Here is a 24,677-nt window from a genome sequence, read left to right on the forward strand (position 1 = left end):
TCCAATCTTTCCTATTATAAGTAATATTGCAACAAATATCCTTGTACAGATAGCCTTTCTTACGATGTGTGAAATGTGTGGGTAGGTCACAGGACAGACCACTAAAAGTAAAGCATCTGAGTCAAGGAACATGCATTTGGAAATTTAATAGTCATTACCTATTACCTTTAGAAAACCACAATTTAAAAAAAAAGAAAATGAAAACCTCAATTTGTGCTCCCGTCCACAACGTCCAGAGAATGCCTGTTTCTCTAGAACCTTGGCAGCAGTGTTACCATCTTTGAAACCTTGACTAGTTGACAGGTAACATATAAGTTATACTAGTTTGCATTTCTCGTTTTGAATGAGATAGAAATCTTTGCATATATTTGAAAACAATTTGTTTTTCCCTTTCTGTCAGCTGTTTTTGTCCCTGGCCTGTTTTCTATTAGAAGTCTTACTTCTGAGAACTTTTAATATTTTAAGGAAATTAGCTTTTGATCTGTGTGATACATGGTGCAAATATTTCCCCTATTTTGCCTTTGACTTTATGATGTATTTGTCAAGCAGATTTTTTTAAAACATAGTTGAATTTGTCAGTTTTTTGAAAGATTTGTTTATTTTAGAGAGAGGGAGAGAGAATCTCAAGGAGACTCCCTGCTGAGCATGGAACCCAACACAGGGCTGGATCCCAGGACCCTGAGATCATGACCTGAGCTGAAACCAAGAGTCGGATGCTTAACCGACTGAGCCACTCAAGCGCTCCTGTGATTTTTTTTTTTTTTTTTTTTTTTTTTTACGGCACCTGGGTTTTGTGTCTTCTTTAGAAATGTCTTTGCAATTCCTATAAGAAAATTGTACGGATGGTTCTATTTTGACAGCAATCTTGGAAGCCCGTGTGAATGTTTTTGTGAATTTTAATTCAGTGTGTACTTTTTGCAGTTTTTCTGTTTTATTCCCACATACACATATTTCCAAAACACTTTAGGAAAATGGCTGTGAGTTGCAATAAAAGAAACAGTGTTTTTCCAGGTTTACCTCAAGGAGTTGTACTCTAGGAAGCCAAAGAAGTGCGCCTGTGTGCAGTCAACTGACTTGGGTGAGATGCACACGTTCTCACTCTTTCTGGGCAGATTTTGATTCCTTATGTGTTCTGTGGCATCTCTCAGGTTGCTTGCCTTATCTGTGCACATCTAATGCATACTAGTGAATTGTCTCTGTTTAAATAGAGTCAGGTGAATAATTTAAGAACCAGGACTAACTGACAAGAGGCACCACTGGCCTGTTCTTGAGTGCAGACCAAGATTCTGTTTAACCAACTCAAGTGTGGACCTGATAATCCTATGTCTATGATCATTCCCCCAGGGCAGAAGGTATTTTTCCCATGTGTATCCAGTGTATGTCATTGAATAGGTTGAATATTCATATGAAACAGTGACTAGTAGGCTTAGCACTTTCTGTCCTAATTTCCTCATAGCGGAGACTACTAATTCTTGCTACCAGCTACTTTAAAGTGTAATGCGGATTAACGATGCTCATAAAGAGCTTTTATCTCCCACTCAGGTGCTCTTTAAATTGTACCTGGAACATCACATAATTAATGCTACTGATTTGATGAAAATTCAAAAGCGGTTTAGTGTAGTTTTAAGATGAAACATCTTTAGGTATTGTGTTGGTGGCCCCTTTGATAGGCTGTTCATTTTGTTGATTCTTGTACAGGCAATAGTCCTATGAGAGTCCACAATGATAGTTTCCTTTGGGCCTTATCAACTGGAATAAAGTGTGAAGTTAATCTTATTACTAGTAATGGTTGCCATTGTCCAGAACATTGAGGAAATGTTCTGGTACGGATGAGCTGATTCATTCAAGCTTTCTTTCACTAATAGGATAAAATTTTTTCTTATCAGCATCCCAAGTAGAACTTGAATTTTAGGTGAACTTAGTAATATGAGGACGGAAGTCTCTAGTATTCACTCACAGTGATTTGATCTCTGCAAGCTTTGTGTTGCTTTTTAATGTTTATTTAGATTACTCCTCCAAAATATGCTTAGTATACTTAGTCCTTTATCTTCATTGCTATTCAACAACAGGTGAAAAACTTCATATATCAATAAATTTTCCCCCAAAGGAAATCAGCTGAGTAAGGAGGAAAAGAAATCAGATCATTTATAATCATCCATGGTTGTCTAATAACTAGCCAGTGCTTGGGATACATATTCAAATTCCTATTATCAGAGACTCTCTGCAGTATGTGCTTTGTTTATTTTAGATTTTTAAAATGCTATTTCCCCACCTCTTTCTGTTTATTTTTTATTTTTATTTTTTTTTTCTCTTTCTGTTTAATAGTAAAATAGTTTGCTTGGTGAAAGAGAGGGCAAGAGCTTATGAAAAAGTTAATTTTTAATTTTAAATGATTTGCAGTTCCACAGTGAATTGTACATTTTGACACTGATAATGCAGAGAAGTCCTGTGGATGTCAAAGGAAATTTCCTGTGTGCCTAGAAATGTGGTCTCAGCCATAGAAAGCCTTTAGGACATTTTTGTCAAGTATTGGAAGGTGGGGAAAAAGGCATACGCGTAGCAAAATAATATCTGTTAAAACTACTCTGTTAAATTTTATGCAAATTTAAAAAACAGTTCAATATTTTTTGTGTGTGGTCCCCTCAAACTCTGTTTTTGTAACTTAGCTTCTCAGTGTGAAAGCAGCCTTGTTCCACATCTATTCACCCATCCTAATGGCAGCTAATTAAAATGCAGAGAGAGTGTGTGTTGTATGCTTTATTTTTCTCTGTCCAAAGTGTCTCATATAGTAGGGTATGAGGTGAGCTTGATAAATGAACACTAATAACCATTCCCACAGTATCTTCCTGTTCTAACAGATGAGGCACCCTGTCTGTACAGGCAACCTCTTAAAACTCAGCACTGCTGACATCATAGTAGGGTGTGAAAGATGGAAAACTAGCAATAAAACCAATGACCCATTTTTAGCCCTGTGAGGCTCTCATTTAATGGAATTGAGTTTAATCAAGATAGATTAAGACTTCTCAGTGGAGACTTACTTCCTCTAGGTCAGGGGTGGCCAAGTGTGTTGCCTTTGTCAGCTTTGTCATTTTTGTGTTCTATGCCAGATTAATCTTAAATTAGGTCTGTTTTCACCTCATCCTGCATGGACATTTTTTCTACTTTGAGGAAATAATGCCATGCCTAGAAAGGAAGCATACTTCCACTTTTTCAAATGGGGTCACACAGAAAGAAAGCACATACGTGTAAGACGTGTGTTAGCAGCACTCAGATGAGGCTTTAAGTGAGTGTTCTCCAGGTACATCCTTCATTCAGTAATTTGGAACCAGAGCTAGAAACAGTTTCCTCCAACCCTACAGGAAATTATGCAGGAATCTGGTGGATATTTTGCACTGTCTTCCACTGGCACCTTTTTTTCTGCAGTGTGTATAGAATAGGTAGAGAAATCAGCCTCATTGGTTGTCTCCATGTTTCCTTCTCTCCTCAGATGCAGACAGACATGCCGAACTATCTGGAAGTCCACTGAAAAGCAAAAGCACTAGGAAACCTTTGGCATGTATCATTGGGTATTTAGGTGGGTATTTTCTTACAGAAGGAAAATTTCAAAAAACAATTTCTGTACCTTATAAGTATTTGGCTATTCTAAATTGTCATACCTAAACTAAATCCAAGCCTTTCAAGTAGCTGAAATTGGATACTTTCACATGTATAGTCCATTTATTTTGTTTCAGAAGCTTTTGGGTTTTTTTTCCAAAAGCTTTTATTTGTTATTACAAAACATATACACACAACATGTATACAGAGTTATGGATATGTTTACTTTTTCCAAAAAAAATCATTAAATAAAAATATAACATTTGTGGATATAAATAGAAACTAAGCAAAAAGAGGAAAGAATCACTAAATTATTAGAGGATGAATATTCTTTTTTTTTTTTTTTTGAGGATGAATATTCTTAATGTTTCAATTTAGATCCTTCCACTTGGCTTATTTTTTTTAATGAGATCAAACTGGCTCTAACCTACCTTTAAAAAAATATTTATAGGTTTGATGTACCAATTAAAGTTACTTTGAAAGGGAAGCATTTGTATTGCTTTCTGATTTTTACCATGTTATTTAACTTAGAACTAGTCAAAGATGTTGGCTCCATATTTGTGTTGAAATATCACAATTAAGAAATAGTATTTTTAAAAATCAATAGGTAATAACCCTTTTTGTTTTGTTCTGTTTTGCAAAGTTTTAAGTTAATTTACAAAATAATTATTTCTAAAATGGTTCCTAATATCCCTAGAAACTATAATAGCATGTTTTTAGTGCTTCTAATATCCTTGCATTTTCATTTTCTCAGAGTGAAAGGTGTACTCAAAGTTGCATTGAAGCTTATTGCTCTGTCAGAAAGATGTACAGTTATGAAGCGTTCAGACTCTAGAAACACTTAAAAGTCAAAGTGTAGCCTTAAATTGGTATATTATCTACTCCTCATCAGAGCATCCAAAAGTCAGAAGCTCATAGCTCCCTCTTTGATTTTACTTGGTCACTTTATTTCTTGTTTTATTTCTCAGAGCCTGAAGAGTTGTTTCAGTAGTCCCGAGAATATCACCTCATCATCATAGGCAGGACCTAGGTCATGGTGACCAAGTCCTTGAATTTTGCTATCTATTCCCTTGAAGAGCCTAATCCTAGAAGCCCCTTCCCTCCATGCATGGACAAGTCTCTGATCATAAGAAATAGAATATAACATTACATATTAGCCAGTCTTTCTGTGGGTAATTTTGTGTTCCTCCTGCGGGCAAATTGGTCTCTGTACCTACCTGGGAGGCCCAAAGCTATGCTTTACTTACTAGCTGAACCACACCTCTACCTCACATATTTCTGAGTGTTTACTATGTATAAGACATAGTAAACATAGTGATTTGGGGGAACATCAAGATGAGTAAGACTTTGTCCTCAAAAGTTTTATTCTAGTGGGGAAAGCACACAGGTAAGGACAATTAAGCAAAGGATTAGCTCCTATGAAAGAATTACAGGTAATATTCATTGGACACTTGGAAGAAGGAATAGTTATTTCTGATGAGATTTAGGGCAGCCTACGTGGAGAAAGCAGTGTTTGATCTCAACCTTGAACAATAAGTAGTATTTAAATAGAAAAACAGGAAAAAAGAATATTTTTCCCTTTATGAGGCCTAAAGAATTTGATGCACAAAGGCTTCAGTGAGTCCAAAGGTGGGTGGTCTGGTTTGGATGAATAGTGTGGAGGCTGTAATGAAAAATGGGGTTAACAAAGTTTCAGTGCCGTGTTGGAAAAAAAAAAAAAAAAATCAGCACTATATGTTGGTTAGCACTTGATCCATTCCTAAATTTTGATAAGGGTAGAATTTTGACCAGACCAAGATATAGTAATTCTAACAATCCTAACAGCCTTTCTTAAATTTCGATAAATAAGGCTGATTGCCTGGCCCTCCCTGAGAAGAGAGAGTGGTTTAGAATCAGAGAGCAGGTTTAATTTTGGAAAAGACATTGCCCAGTAAGAGTAACAGACTGAGATCCTTAAGTCCAATTCCTACAGACTGTAATTTCTGTCCGTCTGCTTTATCCAAAAAAGTACAAGTAATTCTGGGCTATATGACTGACAACAACATACTTCATGTAAACACACATATCCCACATGCACATCACAGTTTTGTGATATACCCTCCATCAAAGCTTTTCTTCTACTACATCTTGAGTCTAGAATTTGGAGTTTGGTGGCATGTTTCATCTATATCAAGATATTCTGGACTAGTAGTAATTAACCTTGGTCCTGTACTCTCCTTGTAGAGTCAGAGAAGGAATCCTGTTTTCCAGAAATCTCTCACACCCTAGACATGCTGCATGCTGCGTTTCTGGTTTGATAGAGCATAGAGTTAGCTTTCTCTGAGGCCATTTCTCCAGATAACCTTTAAATTTCTAAAACTTTGAAGAGTTAGTTGCCTAATTCCCTTAGTATATCTGTGCTTAAGTGATCTTCTGAAGTGGAAGTGGTGTTTTTGTTGTTTTGTTGTTGTTGCTTGTACTCCCAACATGAAGCTCAGAGCTCCAGCTAGCAGAGGGAGAAGCAAGCTCACTTTTGATAAGTAAAGCCATGGTAACAGCACTTGAAGCTGATTCATTATGCAAGTCCTTGGGAAAACAGACTGGCTCGTAAGGAACGGACTCTCACCTCATTAAGAAGTAAGATGTGTGCCTATTAGGCGATGTAAGTGCACACAGAGATTTTTATTACCATGTCCTGAGTTGAGAAACCTTTTCTCCCCCTGCCAGAGATCCATCCTTCGAAGAAACCTAATGTAATTCGATCTACACCAAGCCTGCAAACCCCCACTACCAAGCGGATGCTAACCACCCCGAATCACACATCTCTGAGCATTTTGGGGAAAAGGAACTACAGTCATCACAATGGCCTGGATGGTATGTAAGCCCAGGAATTCTGGGGGCTGAGCTCATAGGCCAGGGCCTCTCTGCCCTTGTCTGCTCTAAGCATATCCTCTGCCAAATCCAAGATGTGTTGCAAATGGGTTCGTCTACCTACCCTCTAATTAAACTGAATGTGTGGTAAAGGGGTAAGAGGGAAGGCTGCTGTGTGCCACAGTGAAGACATTTAGCTGAGTGATATTTCTCTATCTCCTCAGAAGGGACCCTTTTGTTCACATTCCCTGTGAGGATGCTTGTTTGGAGAGGAAGTCTGTATTTATCAGGTTGACTCTGGTGGGTGATAATGTTCTTGCTGGGATGCATGCTCACTGCTCCTTTACATTTTCTTGAGCAGAAGTGTTGATTTCACCTTAAGTCAGAGGCAACTGTGATCTCTGGGGGTTCTTGGGTGTTCTGTGGTTCATTTTGGATTTGGCACTTGTCAGCTACTTCTTTCACCTTATAAAATTTTTTTAATTGCTCAAGAGTGCTACAAGTCATGAAGGGAATTGCCTGGGTGACGTCTTCAATACAGAAATAATAATTTGTTTGAAATGGAAAAGCTAAGAAATATCACCTCTTATCCAAAGTACCTCCCTTGGGGTTTGGCCACAGAATGACTCCTCAGGTGGAATTGAATTATCTTCCCATTCGGACTACAAACACAAACATAATAAATCATCCCAGCAGTATATATTGTCCATTTCAATAGTCCTAGAATTTGAAGCTGTCTTGATGGTTTAAATGTTGGCATTTATTTACGAGTGAAACTCTCTCCAGGCTTTCCATGTCTCCGGGACCTCTAAATTCCTTCAGTGACAGTAAATTAGTTATAATGAGGCCCTAGAGCAAGGATGTGAAATAGACCTTCTAGTAATAGTTTCCCATGGTTGGTTTCCTTTAGTATGACTTTTCATGGTTGTAGTGATATCAAAATGAATAAAAAATTGAGACTGAGGAGATTAGTTTGCATTTATAGGATATCGGTATGTTATAGATACAGCTTTCAGGAATTTAGCTACACAGTAGTTTTGCAGAAATAATTATTTGCTAACAAGGACATTGGCCATCCTTGCCACAATACACCCACTATCTAGACAGCAGAAGACTAAGGACGAATTGTGTCAAAATGTGGAAATTGGATTTCTTTCTTTCCTTGCCTACGGCCTGAGGCTTTTAGATTCAGACTTAAGTGGAATTCAGGAATCTTCCTTTTCCATGTTATCACCTCCATGGCCTCTATAGGTGTGTTTAGTCCTTCTGCAGGAAGCAGAAATTAAGTTCTGGTTCATACATATACACATATAAGTACAATATACACTTCATGGTAAGAAGACTCTTATGGTGACTACAGGTGGAAAAGCAGCTCTCTGCTATCTTTTTCCACTTGTATCCTATGGTCCCAGTCACTCTGGGCCCCAATCCTAGCTCTCGCATTGCTCTTTCCTTTTATCATAGGTACTGGTTTCCTTAGAATTTATAAAAAATTCCACCTTATAGTGTTCCCTCTCTGGGGCTATTTGTCCCATTTTCCTCTGGAGATTGTTACAGCAAGGTGATTGCTTCTCTGCTGTGAACAGGTGAAATGGACAGGGCATACAGTGAATCCCTAGGGTTACGTTAAGAGAGACCTTCAACCTTGTTGAGGAAAAGACACCCATCTCATCTTCTGATGAGACTTAGCTGTTGAAACACCTTTTTTTTTTTTTTTTTTTCAAACCCTTTTGTCTTTGGTTTGCTCTTGCAGCTTGGTATGGATAACATGTACCTTGCCTGTGTTATCTCATTTGATTCACAGGACAGAAGGTTTTAGAAGGTCAAGGAATTTAACTGCTTTGCATAACATTGTATTCCTACTGCCTAGCATATTGTATTTCTACTCCCTGGAACTTAGTAGGTGTTTAATAAATGTTAATTGAATAAATGAATGATTGAGAAAAAATAAGACCTAGAGAGGAAAATTAAATTTTCCAAAGTTATCAAGTATAAATGGACTGGGATTCCCATTCAGGGTGTGGCTGATTATAGAGTTTGCTCCCTTAACCACGGTTATAAAAGTTGTCTCTCAAATACGCTGTATGAGTCAGTAAAGGAGAAAGTGCCTAAGTTATTTTAGCAAATTTAATGTAAGAAGTCAATATGACAGGTATTGGAGGACAGAATAGGTGAGCAGGAACACAATGGGGGGCACAGGAAGCAGCTGCCATCCCTAAGGTTGGGAGAGCAAAAGAAAGAAGATGGGGTTCTTCCTTTTGCTGGAGGCTCAAGGAGGTCCACAGAGTGAGAACTGAGGCCCCTGAGGGAAGGCACTGTTCTGCTGGTACTGGGTTCTCTCAGGTGTGACGAGGCTGGTTCTGGGAGCATGAGGGAAAGCGGGAACTGAACAAACCTCAGGTGCCATGAGGCTGACTGGACCAGGACACAGGTGGTGACAAGTGCCTTCTCCGGCCTCCTGCTTTGCTTGCTCCCTCTAGCACCCCCTGCTGGTGCATCAGGGACCCGGATGGCAGAGGAGAGGTATGTTTGCAGGATCCCAGTCCCAGCAACATCTTGCTGCTTGGATGGATGTGGGGAATGAGAGACAAGTGCAATGGACACACACATTGCAGAACATGTCCCCACTTTTGTATTCCCAGTGAAGCTTTTCCTTGGGACAAAGGGTCTGTTTCTTATTTTCTTGGGATATAGGATACAGACTAAACCTGAGTTTCCAAGGTGAACTCAAAGTACTAGAAAAAAATATTAGGCTAATAGTGAGTTTTCATGGGATAGTCAATACCATCATTTACTGGAATTGATGAATACAAATTCATGGAAAAGCCTCGCCCTGTGTGATCCAATCATAAAATCAATTAGCGTTGCTACTTAATTATCATCATGTCAGATAGACAAGCACACCATACAGAATGTTTATGGACAGAACTAAGAAAACTGGAAACAAAACCTGATTGTACGGAAATACCCAGGCCTCTCAGCTTTTTAGGGCTTCTCCTCCCCTTCTCGGTGGCTTGCCCCCTTCACTCAGCCTCCACGTTCAGTTGGAGGTTCATGATGATGGGAAAAGAGGCTCTGGAGTCCTGCTGGTAGAAAGGATTTTACCTGATATTTAAAAAAAAAAAATGATGGACAGCTTCATATCATCTTCCTGAAAGTCACTGTCTCTCGTCTAGCCCTGGCCCCTTAATGGCCCTGGGGGTTGGGAGTCAGCCCTCTGGGTCCTCTATTAAGCATCACCCACATCACCAGGCCACACATACCCCTCTGTGACAACCCTACTGGAACTTAAACTCCAAGGGTGAAAATACAATCTGCATATACAAAGAGGCCTCATTATTTGGGGTTAGTAATGACAGGAAGAATGAAATTTCAAAACATAGACCTACCTGGTCTCTTACCAGCCCCATACGCTTCGGTCTTTCCCATCAGGCTTTTAGTCCAGTGGTATGCCACATGCTGTCATGTGCTTTCCAAATCCTGTCTCCTCTTCTGACTCACAGATGCTTTGATGACATTTTTATTGCCAGCAAACCAAGTACCTACCACATTTGGCCGACCTGGTTACTTCCATGTGGCTGTGAATAAAGAAGCCATGAGATAAGTGGAGATAAAGAGTATTTACAGGAAAGCCTTTCCATGTCTGGCTGCCCAAAAGAGAGGGCAGTAGGGGAAATGGAATTTATCTTTGCCATGGAGGGGGGAAAGTACCTCTGAGTGTTTGGAATCAGGTGGGATTAACTGCTGACTTCTCTGATTACTTCCTGTGTGGCCGTGGGTGAATCACTTAGTTTCTTTAAACCTGTTTTCTCCTCTGTAAAGTACAAATTTCATTTGCCTTAATGGAGTTGTGATAATGGTTAAAAATATTTCACCTGCTTTATACAACTTGATCTCCGAAACTCTCTATGAGGCAGGTGATATAAACCTGCATTTTAATAATGAAAAAACCCAGCTCAAAGAGGTTAAGGGATTTGCCTAAAGCCACACTGCTAACAAACAGCAGAGATGAGATTTAAAATGCTCCAGTCCAGGGTTGTTTCCAACAGGTAAATAAGGTCCCAGATTTATGTGATTCATATGCTGAGTGCAGCAAGTATCTGGGAAATGTTTATGTTTCTATGTATGGGAGATGGGTATGTGTTTGGAATTATAGAAAGGAACATAGTAGGTATTTTTCTGTGCTTAGCCTGTGAGTTGTAAGCCACCATTGCCTCTGTGAAACTCTTCTGCCTATATTATACCCCCTATCCCTACTTTTTCTGGAATGTAGAACATAAGAACTATATTAATGTCCAAGAGAGGGGAGAAAAAAGAAATAAGAGAAAAGAAAATTCACAGAATCACCTAATGGTGAAATGTGTTTATTTTATTTTTTTAAAGATTTATTTTTATTTATGATAGACAGAGAGAGAGAGAGGCAGAGACACAGGCAGAGGGAGAAGCAGGCTCCATGCCGGGAGCCCGACGCGGGACTCGATCCCGGGACTCCAGGATCCGCCCTGGGCCAAAGGCAGGTGCAAAACCGCTGCGCCACCCAGGGATCCCCTGAAATGTGTTTAAATTAAATTCTATAGTATACCCAGCATTGACTCTGACTCATAGTAGCTATTCATTAAGTGCTAAGATACTATCCCCACACACACACTTTTTTAAAAAGTTTGTTTATTTATTTATTTATTTGAGAGAGAGAGAGAACACAAGTGGTAGGGAAAGAGCAGAGGAAGAAGCAGATTCCCCACTGAGCAAAAAGCCCAATGTGGGGCTTGATCCCAGGACTCTGGGACCATGACCTGAGCAGAAGGCAGACACCCAACCAACAGAGCCACCCAGGTGTCTCTATCTTCCCACACCTTCTATAAAGTAGAGCTATCACTAACGTTTTGTTTTGAAAATTGTTATCAACCAAAGTTTTTGTAGTCATATGTGGATTATATGTAAACAAAATGTCAACACTTTTCTTATAACTACATTTATTTCTTACCTAAAAATATGATTTTCAAAAAATGACTCATAGGTTTGCTTGAAAGTAAATGGGTATGTTCCAAAGCATATTTGCACAGTAGAAGGGCCCAGTATCTATAAAGAGAAATTGCCTTTGATTAAGTTTTGAAGGAGTATTGAAGACAGGAAATTCATTTGATAAAGAGGGCTCATTTAGCTCCCTGTAGGCTTCTGCAATTAGAGACTCTACAGCAGAGGGAATGGAGTATAATCCTCCTTCACATTTTTCAGAGTGAAGGCTGAGTCAGAAAAAGTCTGGAGAGTAGAGGGGCTGATGGGCTGTTCAGACATCTCTCATCCTCTCCTGAACCCTTATGAAGAGGCCCTGGTCCTCTCTGCTCCAGTCAGCAGATTGTCAGTTCTTCTGCTTGGGTGCAAAGGGACAGGGTGATCACCTGCTGTGTCTCTGTCTTTATCAAATGGGGTCCCTGGAGAACAACTTCTGTTTTGTAGTGATACAACGAGGGGACATCAATTAGAGTTGTGCTCTTTTCATCTGAGATGATAAAGGCTTTTGTCCCAGGGTACTACTGAAGCAAGATTCAGTGTGTCAGGAAAACCAAAGCAACAGGCTCAGAAGAGAGGTGAGTTTTCAGTGGGACAGAGTCAGGGCATCTGAGCCAAGGAAATTGATGAATTGTACAATAAACTGCTTTTTAATCTGCTCTCTTCTGGCTTATTTCCCCAGGGGTATGTGAATAACACTGTAGATCTAATTTTTTTCCTTATTTGTTTTCCGCATTGAGTAATATCATTTTTCTGAGTCCCCTATAAAGAGGGTATCCAGTGTGGATGGCTCTAAGTACAATATTATGATCTGGGGTGTGAAGACTGTCCTTTGGATGACTTGTTTCTGAATCAGCTCCAACTGTTTGCATCCCAACTCTGGGAAATGGGTGGTGATGAGGTCCATTGTACCAGTGAGAGAGCTCTGGGAATGCATCTGCTGTCTTCACAAATCCCAATAAAAATAGACTGCCAGCAACAGCTGATGGCATTCCTAGGCATGCTTGGGCACAGGACGCCTTCTGTCAACATATTTATATCCTTTCAAAAGACTACAGTTTTTGTTGTTTTTTTTTTTAATCTTCCAAAATATTGTTTGTGGAAGAACATCAGGTGCCCCTGGACTTGCCTCTGATCTCCTTGTCTGACGTTGTAATGTTACAACCTCGTTTGATAGATGAAAGTGGGAAAAAAATTTAAAAATAGATAAAAGTGCCTTTGAATTTTTTTCTCCAGTATTTTCTAATGGATCATTATAACCCCAGGGTTTATTGAATGTGAAGTAATTATGACAGAATATCTAGTATATCTAGAGAGTTTTGGGAGTATTGAAGCATTATGTGAGGGCAGTGGATGTTCTCTCATACTGTGAAGCCATAGGGGTGATGTTGTAGAGAAAGACAGACTCAACTGCATTGGGCATGAGTAATTAACAACTTAGTGTTTTGGAGTATTCTAGAAGGATGCCAGATCAGCCGCCCCTGGGACCATTCCTGGGTTTACTAATATCAGTTGCTCCCAGAGAATACTTTCCTGAGGAAAGTACTAGTGTTCCTGAGGAATATACTAGTGTGTGAGCCTCTAAGAGGTCTAGAGTTGACATCCTCTGAGTATTATGGAGATCTTAGAAGAGTGACAGAAGTCTATGGTAGTTGCTCAGGGATCCTCAACTCTCAGGACCAGCTCTGGTCTCCTTAATAAAGTGTCTTTGATTATACCTGCAAGGGACATTATAGGAAACATTTTTAGCCAACTTCTCCCAATGTATTTCCATTCTCAGTGTCATGTGGAGGGAAAATCTCAGAAAGAAAGTGAACCTCTAACTTGAGAGCTAGGTCCTGGGCTTTTTGTGGAGAAGAGTAGATGCTTGGGAAAGGAGAGTGAGGAAGACAGCAGAAAAAGGGGATTAAGTCCCTGAGAAACAACTCTTCCATAGAAGTGTGACCCATCCATCTAAAGATCAGGTACATATGTCTGAGAGAGCCATTGGGACATCAGTATTAGATCTTAATGCCCCAGGGAGGTAAAGACCAACTCCAAAAACCAACTGATTTAGGTATCCTCCTGAGCAGTGTCTTTGGGTCCCAGGATGGAAGTGAGGAGAAGTGTTCTGAATCTGCAGGTCCCTCAGGGCAATGGAAATAGAAAGATTTGTTTGTCACAGTTTAGTTGATTTGGGGACCCCCCCACTGGGTTTATTTTAAGCTTCCCAACGATGCTCATTATTATTCTCTTTTCCTGTTTCCTGTTTTTCCTTCCAGATGACTGAGTACTCTTTAAGCTCAGAAAACATCTGAGTTATAATCTATGCATTTTCTTCCCTCAACCAAATATTTATTTTTATCAACAATTATGTACATATAAATGAAGGCAAAAAGTAATTAATGTAAAACTGAGGAGTGAGCTTGAAGGCAACTTTGTTAAATGGAGGTGCCTAGAAGAAGATAATCTGAGAAGACTGTTTCCATGACAGTCTGATTGCAGCTTCGCCTACAGGAGCCCCTTCCCAGGGTTGCCAGTGAGGAAGATCAAGCGTGAGTCTTTGGGGAAGCAGGGCTGACCGCATTTAAGGCATCTAGAACTAGTCAGCAGAAGAAAGGGTCAAAATATTGGACATTGGGCCTCCTGCACTGGTCCTCCAATTTTCTTTTTTCTCTCCAGTTTTCTTCCTCTGTGTCTTTTGCTCTGTTTTCTGGGAGACTTTCTCAACTTTATATTCCAGCCAGATTTGTCTATTTCTCCCTTTATTTTGTCAATTTTTGCCTCAGTATTTTGAAGTTCTTTTATTGGTAATATATATAATTAGAATTTTATGTCTTTTTTACCTTTTTTTATCACTGTGAAATGATTCTTTTTAGCTCTGTTAATACTCCTTGTCTTGAAGTCTATTTTGTCTGATATTAACATGATCACACCAGTTTTCTTTTTCTTCTGTTCTTTTTAGGGTTATTTTTCAATGATTTTTTTCTAGTTTTATTAAACTCAGAATGATTCTTATAGTATCTCTAAAGCCAACACATGTTATTCTAGCAGATTTTTAAAACCCAAACAGGGGCACCTGTGTGGCTCAGTTGGTTAAGCTTATCTGCCTTCAGCTCACATCATGATCCCAGGGTCCTGGAAAGAGCCTTGTATCCAGCTCCCTGCTGAGCAGGGAGTCTGCTTCTCCCTCTCCTTCTGCCTCTCCACCCTGCTTGTGCTCTGTCTCTCTCTCTCTCTCTCTCTCTCTCTCAAAAAAAAAAAAAAAAAAATCTTAAAAAAAAACATATAAAGCTATTTTCTATTATCATTTCTTAAGTAGCTTTATTGAAACAGAATTGATATTCAACTATATATATTTAGTATTTTAAAAAAGATTTTATTTAAGGAGGAGAGAGAGAGTGCACATGCATGCATGAGTGAGGGGAGGGGCAGAGAGAAGGAAAGTCAGAGAATCCAAAGCAGACTCCCTGCTGAGTGCAGAGGCCTGAGATGGGGCTCGATCTCATGATCCATGAAATCATGACCTGAGCCAAAGTCATAAGTTAAACAGTTAACCGACTGAGCCACCCAGGCACCCCTCACTTGCATATATTTAAAATATGCAACTTGAATAATTACAGGGATCCCTGGGTGGCGCAGCGGTTTAGCGCCTGCCTTTGGCCCAGGGCGCGATCCTGGAGACCCGGGATCAAATCCCACGTCAGGCTCCCGGTGCATGGAGCCTGCTTCTCCCTCTGCCTCTCTCTCTCTCTCTCTCTCTCTCTCTCTCTCTCTGTGACTATCATAAATAAATAAAAATTTAAAAAAATAAATAAATAAATAAAAAATAAAATATGCAACTTGATAAGTATAACATTATGTATGTACCATAAAACCACCATAATCACTTGGGTGGTTATATCCACTTAATAAATTTATCCATCCCCTCAGAAATTTTCTTGTACACTTTTATAATCTAACCTCCTACCTATCCCATTTCCCCTACATCATCTCAGGTGACCATTGATCTGCTTTGTGTCACCAGAGATTAGTTTACATTTTCTAGAATTTTATATAAATGGAGTCATATAGTATGTGTGCTTTATTTGTCATTTTGAATAATTTTTAGAGATCTTCAAGTTCATTGATTCTTTCTTCTTCAGTTTTTTTTTTTTTTTTTTTTTTTTTAAGTAAGTAAACTCTATTCCCAAAATGAAGCTGGAACTCATGACCCCAAGATCAAAAGTTGCATGCTTTACTGACTGAGCCAGCTAAGGTCCCTCTTCTGCAGTATTGAATTTGCTGTTAATCCCATCTAACAAATTGTTCATTTCAGATTTTGTATTTTTCAGTTTTAGAATTTCCATTTAGTTATTTTCTATTTCTCCTAAAATATACCATCTTGTTACCCATTATATTCATCTTTTTTATAGATTCTTTAATAAACTTATAGTGAATATTTTATATGCAAATCTGCTAATTCTAACATCTGAATCATTCACTAGTCATTTTCTACCAACTTTTTTCTTTGGAGGAGTTGCTCAGTCTGTTTTTTTGTTTTTTGTTTTTTCAAAGTACACTCTATGCCCAGTGTGGATTCTAATGCAGTGCTTAAACTCACAACCCTGAGATCAAAATCTGAGCTGAGATCCAGTGTGGCCCTCAGTCTGTTCATTTTTATTGGATACTAATCAGTGTGGATGATCAATTGTAGAGACCCTGGGTTCTGTTATCTCCCTCTGCAGAGTGTTGCATTTTGTTCTAGCAAGCAATTAAATTGGCGGGTCACCTTGATTGTGTGGAGGCTTGGTTTAAAGCTTCAATAGGTCTGATCTATTTCAGTTTAGCTCTTAATCCATTGAGATTTCAATGGAAAGACCAAGTTGTTTGCCTGGTGCCTTCAACTTGACAGAACTTGAACTCCAACATTTGTCTTTCCAGCAGTAGATAGCTGCTGAAGTTGCTGCTCAGCCTTTTTTAGCCTTCCAGCTGATCTTTCCCACTTTCATGAGGAGTCCCACCTCATGAATACATAGTTCCAGAGTCAGCCAGTGATTTGAGTGGAGTGTGTATATAGACTTGATGGCTTCCCTTTCCCTGTCCTCTTCCTTTCTAGGATCTCCTCCTGTATTTCCAGCTGTATTGGCAGCCTCAAACTCTGGATCCTCCCTGATTCCTCAACACAATTATACTGCAGTTTTCTGCTTGAGCCATATTCCTTTTGTACTGTGTGGAAGTGCCCATAGGAAAAAGTGGATCTCACCTAATCTCACTTTTTCCCCAAGGGTCATATTTCCTCCATTTTTTGCCTGATTTTTAGTTGCTCTCCAGAACCTTCAGGCATTTAAAAAAAATTTTTTTTCCAGAATTTATTACTGCTATTGGCTGGAAGATTAGCCCAGTATAAATTAGCCCACCACTCTAGATATTAGGCTCTCTGCCAACTCCCTTTGGTTCTCGCAATTAAAAATTTTTTTAATTATTTAAGTTTGTTTTTATTTATTTATGTAATCTCTATACCCAAAATGGGGCTTGAACTCATGACCCCATGATCAAGAGTCATATGCTCCTCCAACTGAGCCAGCCAGGTGCACCTCAATTTTTTTTTAAGTAGCATACTGTTTGTGTTTCATGGATGCTGTATCTTTTCTTACTCCCCTGAGGATATTAATGATGGTGTTTTCTGTTTTTTAAGTTTTCTTCATGAATAGTCTATTTCCTTCAATTTTAATTCTTCTCTTTGTTCTTTGTTTTGGTCTCTGACATTTCTGTTGGAGGTTTTTCCCTAGTGACCTGTGGTTGTTTACTAAAGCTTAAGAGTAGGATACTAAAATCAGATTGAAAGATCTGTGCCCTATAGTACACTTCATGGTATGGTGATCAGGTTGGGCTGTTTGTTGGCTGGCTCATATGCTACTATTTAGAGGTCTGCTCTCATAGGCTGGTCACATTTCCCAGAGAAGATTCTTCCCATCTATTTTCATCAACTCAGGCTGTAATAACACATGCTGCAGATGGATTGCTTATAAACAACAGAAATTTATCTCCCACAGTTCCAGAGGCTGAGAAGTCCAAGACCAGGGTATGGCATGGTTGGGTTCTGATGAAAGCCCTCTTCCAGGTTTCAGACTGCTGACTTCTCTCTGTGTCCTCACATGGTAGAAGGAGCTAGGGAACTCTGTGAGGTCTCTTTACACCCTCGTGACCTAAGTACCTCCCAAAGACTACCCCCCCAATACTATCACATTGGGCATGAGGATTTTAAGATAGGAATTTTGTGGGGGGACAAACACCAGATCATAGAATAGTCTCTTCTCCCAGAGTTTAGGTTTAGCTGCATGCTTTCTGGGAGCTAAATGGGAATAATGCTGGAGGTCTCACCATCTAGTAGACATATGTTCACTTGATTCCTCAGTTTTGGAGTAGCCAGTCCTGCCCTCAAATGTGCTTGTTGCCTGATGTCTCCTAGGACTGAGTCCCTCTGGTGGGTCCTCTTCAGAGGACACACATTCAGACTTATGGGAGGCAGGCAATTGCCTAAGAGCATGGCATTAGGAGGGCTTCTAGGGGTCTAGCTGTTTCTCAAACAGCCTTCAACTAATCTCCATGCTTCAGTCTCCTTCCTCCACTGCTTATGGTCTCTGGTGTTAATTCCTAAACCATTTGAGGACCCTCTGGAAAATTGGGTTCTTGACTTACCACACTGCCAACTTCAGGTTTGGCTTTCTTGAGTGCATCGTCTGTTATCACTTGTGTATCTGCTTTCCAACCTACAAAATTCTGATGATGGTTTCTCCTCTGGGTTTCAGAAGGGAGAGAAATGAACTCAGAATCCAGCAACTGGAAACCTCCCAGAAGGTTGCTTTCATTGCATTGGTTAAGCTAGAGTGCAGAATCTCCAAGTCCATGGACCTGAAGTATCTCTGAACAGTTAAACCAAGAGGGAAAATTCTGTAAAAACAAAACAAAACAAACAAACAAAAAAAAACACAAAAAAACAAGCGCTTATGAATCAGGGTTAGTATAGACAAAAGTAGCAAGTGTAGATTAATGCTTTTGAGAATTTATTTATAAGCAAAAAAGGGAAATGTTTTGGGCTACATAATCTAGGAAGGAGATCTGAGGGCTTCTCCTGAGGCTGTCTGCTGTTTTGGGGCCTCCACACCTGGATCCTGCTTGATCCTTGCTTCAAGGAAATGCAGTGGGACTGAGGAAGCTCCCAGCAGGGGGCAGCGAAGTGATAGCCTTACAAGGGCAGATCGTAAGCACTGTGATTCTCCAGCCAGGAGTGCAGAGACTTCACATGTTTTAACTTAAAACCACGGCCAGTATGAAAGCCGGTGTCAACTCTGACGCTAGAGCATTGCTTTAGAAACTGAAGCAGGTAAATTTAACAGAAATAAAAGGAAGCACAATTTACCAAGGCAGATCAGAAACCTGGGAAACTCTTACAAGTGGCTCTTCTTGCAGATGGTTTCATTCCACAGAGGTTGGACAAAAACAGAGCATCATCCTCCAACCCCTGCAAAAAACAAAAGAGAGAGAGAGAGCACCTTCTAGGAAATCCTGGAGGTCCTGACACATACATAACCCTTCACTTAGATGCTGAAGAGGGCAGTATGCTTTTAATGGGATGGATGGAGAATGTGGCAGCTTGGTGTAGTGAGAGATCTTGACCTGAATCAGGAAGATCTGGCTTCAAAACCTCCACTTACTCGCTTGTGTGACCTTGAGCAAGTTCCTAACCTTTCTGATGCTCACCAGGTTCTAGTGAAAGTTAAATCATGCAATTATAAAAACCATAACAGGTTCAATAAAGCAAAGGTTGGCTTAAGTCCGAAACGGAATCATCTGGGTTTTTATTTAACACGTATTTGCTGAGCCCTATCAAATACCAGGCTGTGTACATATATCTCCCTATTCTAGAAAGGCTCATGAAGTGAAGGCCCAGCTCTGTTCCATCCTGCAGACCTTCCTCAGGATGGCGGGAGGCTGTGAAGGTGAGCATCCCTGTGTCCTCTCCTGGTTGCAGAGTGTGATGGGAGAGAATGTTCTAGCACTCCCTGGGCTGGGGCACCTGGTCCCATTTCAGCAAACAAACCCCACTTCCCTCTTAGCTGCTTTCCTAATAACCATGCAAAAGGTTTCACAACTTAGTAACAGCAGATAGTAATGATACAGTTTGCAGGCCACTTCTGCTTTTCATTTACTTGTTTCTCTTGAGCGTCTCTAGATGACCAGCTCTGGGGAAGGAGAGTTGAAGGTTTGGGGTGAGGGGATGGGGGAGGTGGGAATAAGGGCCACTATGACACTGTGGGTATTTGAGATTCGGTAGCCCCCTACAGGAAAATGTGTTCCTAGCCTCTGAGTGCCCACATCACTACCATTAATTATGATTACTTCAGATCACGTTGTGTCTCCCCCAGGCCAGTCATGCTCCCCATTCCTTAGTATCTGGTCAGAGACAGCCCATGATATGGGTTTGATAAGCATATCGGGACCTGCTGGTATGCTGTCTGCCTTGGCAGTAACCACTACACCTGCCCCTCCAAAACCCAGCTTTTAATGAGGATACGTCACTGTCATTCATGTATTTTCTTAGCCTCAGTTAGACTTCCTTTTAGTCCAACCTTAAACTACCCTGTAAGCTTTTGTTTAAATTAATGTATGACTGCCTTTCCTTGACATTTGTGACATTGTTGGTGGGAGGGATGGCTCGGTCCTTGCATTCACCTTGCCGCCATGGTCAGAACTGCATTAACATTGAGCCCCATTTCTCTCCTTCCCCAGAACTCACATGCTGCGTGTCGGACTGAGCTACCCCTATTCATCCTATAAGCCAAGACTCGCTACACTGTCCCGCTGATGTTCACAGTTGTTTCTGGGAAGGAGGCAGTCCTATTTCCAGCACATTTCAGTGGGAGACCTGCGGTGCCTCCTAGAGACTCAGTGAGGCAGGGGAGGAAACTGTAGGAGTGCACATCCCCAGAGCTGCGTCTCCACGTGTGAATCAATGTCACCTCGCTTTCCTCTCAGAGACCTAACTGTCCCACGGCGGGACCTGCCTGAAAATTGAGGAGTGAAGAGAGCCCCTCAGCCTCCTCCTTGTCCAGCACTCTGCTCCTAGGCACCGCAGCTCCCCAGGCAGAGGAGAGCTCAGAGCTGCTGCTGCCCTGCATGTGTCAGCTCAGCCCTGTTGGTGCTCTGATGCTCTAATGGAGGGACATGGCAGCTTTCTGAATGGATTTTTCTTAAGAAAAGTGCCAGTGTTTATGCACTTCATGATACCTGCCCCTCATCCTCGCCGTTACTGTCACTTGGCTTTTTCTCAATAGGTTTCATCTTTATTTATTTATTTTTTTAATGGGAAAGTTTTGCTCTTACCCCTGTATCCTATATTCGCCCCACCCCCTTGACCCCTCCTAGGTACAGAATTATGAGATTCTGAAAAAAAAATAAGAAAATCATTCTTCCATAAGCCTCTGAACTCTTCATATCATCTGTATTTTATTGTTGGAGAGAAGCTGGTGTTCTACTTGATTCTGCTGGCCCCAGACAGCTCCAGCAAAAGCAGATGTTTAAACCAAGCTAAGCGTGTATATCACTGTCGCAAGCCATCCGTGTACTGCCCTATTTCCTGACAGCCAAGCCAGCCGCCGAACTACTGCAGCCAGGTCAGTCCTTCAACGAGTCACAAATCACCCAGGTTTATTTTAAGAAGATGGAATCTGTTTGGCCTAGGAGGGTGAAACAAGAGAAGTGTGTTTGCAGGTGAGTGTGTATATATGACACCACGAGCTCCCCTCTCCATTCCAGCTCAGACATTGCTGTGAACACATGCGCCTAGGCCCTGGGACATGTGCCTGTGACCCAGTTTTCACTGGCTTGGGTCCTTCCTGTCTGCCCTCAGCACCAGCCTTTGCTGGCACCACTGGCTGGCCATTCTGCAGCTCTGTGCACACAGCTGCAGGGGTAGGAATAACTTAGTGCCCCACAACTCCCCGAGCATATAAGAATCTGGCTGCTTCCCTGTCCTCCATTTGCAGCCACAGGCCACAGGCTCACAGCACTGTGAAAGAAAACTGGAGTCTGGCCTTCCAGCTGTCCCTGGGGTCTGCCACTGGATGGCCAAACAGCCAGGTGGTTGCAGGATAGAATGACTACAATTGAGTTGACACTCCCCTTCCCCCCCCCCCCCGCCCCGCCAGCCCCCAAGCAGAGTGAGGTATCACTAAAATGACGGTGCCCAGATCCTCGGAGGCTGGGTTCAGCTCAGAAAAGAGAATGTGATGGATGACATCTGGCCGAAGGCGATGCCCAGAGCTCAATCTCCAGTTTTGCAGCCCGCGTGGCTTCCCTTCTAAGGAGTTGCTTCTCATCTTTGGCTTTTGCAAGGGTGACCTGGGGATGTTCTCACCACTGCTAACTCTTGGAGCTGTTCTGGGTCTTGGCTCAGGGCCCCTAGTATGGGCCCATGTTAGAGGTACCCAGTGAGTAGGGCAGAGGTGACAGGAATTGCCCTCAGGGTTCTCCAGAGAGAAGCCCCCTCTGCAAAGACCCACGGAGGGGAAGCAAATGGCACTCTGCATCACATGCCATGTGGTATGTTCTCTCTAAAGAAAGACATGGGAAAGCTGTCTCTGTGTCCTGCCCTGGATTTATTGTCGCACATGGACACAGGGTGTGCAATGGCTCCCTGGCCCTTTCACACGCCTCTCCTGACCCGTGTGTAAAATGTGACTGTTGAGATGAGAAAAGTCCTTCTGTGACTCTGCTGCCAGCCTTCACTCTGCCTTTTGGGAGAGGCCCTCCTCACCCAGGCCCAGGAAAGTTGGAGACCAGGGCCAAGGCCAGTGTGCAGGAAGTACAGGGAGTGCCCCCACCCTGGTTGTAGTTTACTTTTAGCTTTGGAGAAAGCGCTGCTCCTTTTGAGCCACATGTGTGAGGAAAGCTGTTCCTTCACCTTGTAGTAAGAGCTCCTGGTTCTGCAGCCCCATCCTCCTACAAAGAGGATGTTGACTAAGATCTTTATGTTCTCACTTCATCCCTGGAAAGTTCCCCAGCATTCTGATTGAACACTCAAGGGAATAAAGAAATGACACCAAGGAGGCTCTAACATTTGCCTTGGCCATTCTGAGCAGTTGGTGCTGAGAACGTTTCCCAGCCACCCAGCCCTTTCTAGGGCCACAGTGTTTCTGCTGTGTGTGTTAAGGGTATGTCAGCATTGTGCAGTGAACTTGTAGGCTAGATATGCGGGTGTGTCTGCACAGCCCACATCAGATGTGCCTGGTGGCGCTGTGCTGAGCCTGATCTGTGCTCCCTTGGATGAGGACACGGAAGCTCACAAGCCATCTTCCCACTCTGCCATCACCACCTGCCCACCCCTAGAGATGGTGGCACAGAGGAAGACAGACTGGGTGTTAGCCCACCTCTCACAGCTCCACTTTGCCCACAGCCTGGTTTGTCAGTCAGCATCCAACCAGGGAAACAGAGGCCACTCCAAATATTGAAAACAGGGGCTTTTATCCAGAGACTCATTGAACACAGACACCAGAAGAGCTGAGAGGCCATGCAGGAGAACAAGCGGCAACCCAGAGGTGGGGAACTGCCACCACCAGGGGCTGGTGGGACACAGGGGAGAAACCATGTTACCAGAGCAGGGGGACTGGGGCCACTGGGAGGAACTGGGGACCATGGAAGGCCTATCTGGTGGGAGCTGGGGCCTCGAGGAAGCAGGGTCCCTGCTGGAAACAATCCCCCCGGGCAGGTGTGGAGAGGAATAGCTTGGCTTCTCCTTTTCTCCTGCCCTACAGGTTCTTCAGGTACCTCTGGTTAGGGAAGCCCAGCTGGAGGCCAGCTGACCTGGGGTCCTGGCACAGGCACATGGCAGCATTCAGCCCCCACCTTTCAGAGCAGAGTGGGGAAGGCAGGCTGGGACATGCGTGGCCTGGGTTTTCCCCATGTCATGTCCAGCCCAGTGTTTGTACCCCGTGCTATCCTAAGACTCCGGGGAGGGTAGACGGAGGAGCTGCCTCCCCCCGGGGTAGGGGGCTTTGTAGACTCACTCACCTAAAGAGGAAAATGTATTTGGAAGGGAGGGGGTAAAGCCTTTATTCTTAACAGTTGTCCCTGTTTTCCTTTGGGGGAATTTACCCATTTAGCCACCGCACCTCACTGTTCCCTTCAAGAAAGCCATGTCCCAGTTTCCCTTTCATCCCTTGGCCCCCAAGTTCTGACTTGCCCTGCCAGAGAACACTGGCCCAGACCATACATAAGTGGTCATGAGTGTTTCCGCAGGATAATTCATTCTGAGCATCATATTAGTGTGGAATGTCTGTAAGTAGATCCCATCTACTAATCAATTTGTATTGTGTTTCCAATAAATTTCTGGAGATCATGTCTGGTTTTATGCTATGCTTTCCTGGGATGGTGGCTCAGCTGTAAGGCTCGGTGCATGCTCGCCCCAGCCCTCAGCATCAGATGCCCCTTGTCTTGGGTTCCCTGTCTCCCTGCAGAACTCACAGACCAGGCTGGTTAGGCTGATTTTCCCCAGCCACACTGAGACTCTCAGGGAACTTTTCCCAGGGTCTGCATTTTCTCCTACTGCCTCATAAAGCCACATCCTGAGGGCATGGAGGTTTCATGAAGCTAGGTCACTCCAGGAGGTGGCCATGAACCCTTGTATGCCCTCAGCCTGGAGGTAGGAGGAGTAACCTTTCCCCATCAACAACTCTGGCCCTGCTGTGCCCAGCATTGTATGCTGGGCCCTCATGTGAGAGAAAGGCTACAGAGCAGGTGAAGGGACCCAGGAGCTGCATACCACATAGATGAAAGCCCAACACCTTCTTCTCAGGCCCGTAAGTAGAAAAGAAATGTCTGGGTTTTCTTAAAGGTGGAGGGAGCCCAATCTGAATGCCTAGCATTCTCCACTGTTTCTGGATTGCCCTGAGCATTGAAACCTGCTTGGTAGAAATTATTCTTAGTTGGGTATTTTGTTGCTTCAAACCTGTTTGACTGCAATGTAGACTCTGCCTCAAGTGCTGTGCTAGAGCCATTGTAAATCCACTTGGGACCCCTTCAGCCCAAGTCTGTGAACTACACCTGTTTGTGATCCTTGTTTGATGGGATTTGTGAGAGATTTTTTTAAAAAGAGAAAAGGGGGGTGCACCTGGGTGCCTCACTTGGTTGGGCATCCAGTTCTTGATTTCAACACTGATCAGGATCTCAGGGTCATGGGGTTGAGCCCCACATCCGGCTCCATC

At 42.3% G+C, this 24,677-nt stretch overlaps 1 protein-coding gene across 2 annotated transcripts in view; it reads left to right on the forward strand.

The window, feature by feature from the left end:
• Nucleotides 1–23,812, forward strand: part of MTA3 (metastasis associated 1 family member 3) — a 174,042-nt gene extending 150,230 nt beyond the window's left edge. The window contains exons 15-18 of one of the 2 annotated variants that reach the window (XR_005372374.1): nt 3,488–3,574; nt 6,301–6,447; nt 19,342–19,415; nt 20,206–23,812. Coding sequence is in view for 1 of the 2 variants with exons in the window: in XM_038561356.1 (XP_038417284.1) it covers nt 3,488–3,574; nt 6,301–6,447; nt 20,206–20,231 (260 nt within the window). In the remaining variant the exon portion in view is untranslated. The remainder of the gene's footprint in view (nt 1–3,487; nt 3,575–6,300; nt 6,448–19,341; nt 19,416–20,205) is intronic. The other variant, XM_038561356.1, reaches the window with a different exon arrangement.
• The last annotated feature ends 865 nt before the right edge of the window (nt 23,813–24,677 follow it).

This window comes from Canis lupus, chromosome 17 (genome assembly GCF_011100685.1).
Source record: "Canis lupus familiaris isolate Mischka breed German Shepherd chromosome 17, alternate assembly UU_Cfam_GSD_1.0, whole genome shotgun sequence".
Lineage (NCBI taxonomy): Eukaryota > Metazoa > Chordata > Mammalia > Carnivora > Canidae > Canis > Canis lupus.